The 1419-nt window shown below is 39.5% G+C and overlaps 1 protein-coding gene across 1 annotated transcript; it reads right to left on the bottom strand.

Moving 5' to 3' along the window:
- Nucleotides 1-596: 596 nt before the first annotated feature.
- Nucleotides 597-983, bottom strand: LOC131079235 (uncharacterized). Its single transcript, XM_058017137.2, has one exon. It carries the CDS (start codon nt 981-983, stop codon nt 597-599), a length of 387 nt encoding a protein of 128 aa, XP_057873120.2.
- Nucleotides 984-1419: the final 436 nt, after the last annotated feature.

Here is a 1419-nt window from a genome sequence, read left to right as displayed (position 1 = left end):
ATCTCTCCTTCTCATCACCCGAATACCTCCAAAAGGCCTACCACCCCCCTTTTATACATAAAATAAGTCTAAAATAGACTAAAACCACCAACCCCCATAAATAACCCTTTACAAAAAATTATTTCCCATGTATATCCCCTTTACATTCTTATGAATTTGGCACCATTAGTAATTAGGGGGTTTATTTAACCAATATCCCCTTTAAAATAGGGATTGGCGGGATTCGCATTGTTTAAATTTAATATCGGCCGCTTATAAATCAAGTGCTATATATAGCACAACGGTTTCCATCCATTTTGGGAGACTGGTAGTCAAGGGTTCCACCCCCGTTGGCCTCCATTTTCTCTTTGGATAGTTGGTTATATAGTAAAACCAACTTCTCTCTAAAAAATAGTAAATGTGAATGAATGGTCTAGCGGTGAAAGCGGCGGGTTTGTTGAGGGAGGTTATGAATTGGAATCTCATAACATATATTTTGCTAAACCGTTTTCCTTCTGAGGTGTCACGTGTTTATTTCTGGAGTATTGGAGATAATTTATTTTATCCTCTGGATCAAGCCTCCCCACTGAAGAGCTTTTGGACCTCTAAAAGTTTGACTACTCAGAAAGTAGGTGAGGGTAAAGTTCCCTCACTTTACCAATCTCCATCCATCTTGCTTTACCAGGGTGCATCCCTTTACGTCCCACTTTAAAGTACTCAATAGCACCTCTTTTTGAAGATCTAACATTTCTGTCAAGAATGACATCCTCTGGCAGCTCTGACATATACTCAGGTGCAAGGTCATCAACTAAAGGAACTTGAATATTAGCCTCTTCATCAAATATCATTGGAGGCTCATACAACTTCAGATTTTCGACATTTACAATTGAGTAAATTTGCATATATGGTGGAAAATTAAGGCGAAAGGCATTGGTACCGATCTTTTCCAAGATCTCAAAGGGACCATATCTGATAGGCTTAAGCTTCTTACCTTCACCTTGCATCCTTTCCTTGCTAATATGTAACCAAACACCGTCACCAACCTAAAAATAATGATCTATGCAATGCTTGTCATGTCGAACCTTGTATTTGGCTTAGCTCTTCTCCAACTAAGCTTCTACTGACTGATGAACTACTTGGACTTTTTGAATGAACTTCAAAGCCTTCTCTGCATCATGACATCCATCTTCAACATCATCTATTCCAAAGGAAAAGTCCATCGGTGTTCTTGGCAAGTAACCGAAGCAAGTCTCAAAAGGAGACCTCTTTGTAGAAGAATGTGTTGCATGGTTGTAAGCATGCTGCACATAATAAAGATTCTCATCCCACAACTTAGGCTTCTTGCTACAGTAGCCTCTAAGAAGATGAACAACTGCCCTATTGACTACCTATATCTGTCTGTCAGTTTGCGGATGGAAGGTTGTACTCTTCTTCAGCTTG

Source organism: Cryptomeria japonica, chromosome 4 (genome assembly GCF_030272615.1).
Source record: "Cryptomeria japonica chromosome 4, Sugi_1.0, whole genome shotgun sequence".
Taxonomy (NCBI): Eukaryota; Viridiplantae; Streptophyta; class Pinopsida; order Cupressales; family Cupressaceae; genus Cryptomeria; species Cryptomeria japonica.
The sequence above is the reverse complement of the archived record's forward strand: the minus strand, read 5'-3'. Positions and strand labels throughout refer to the sequence as shown.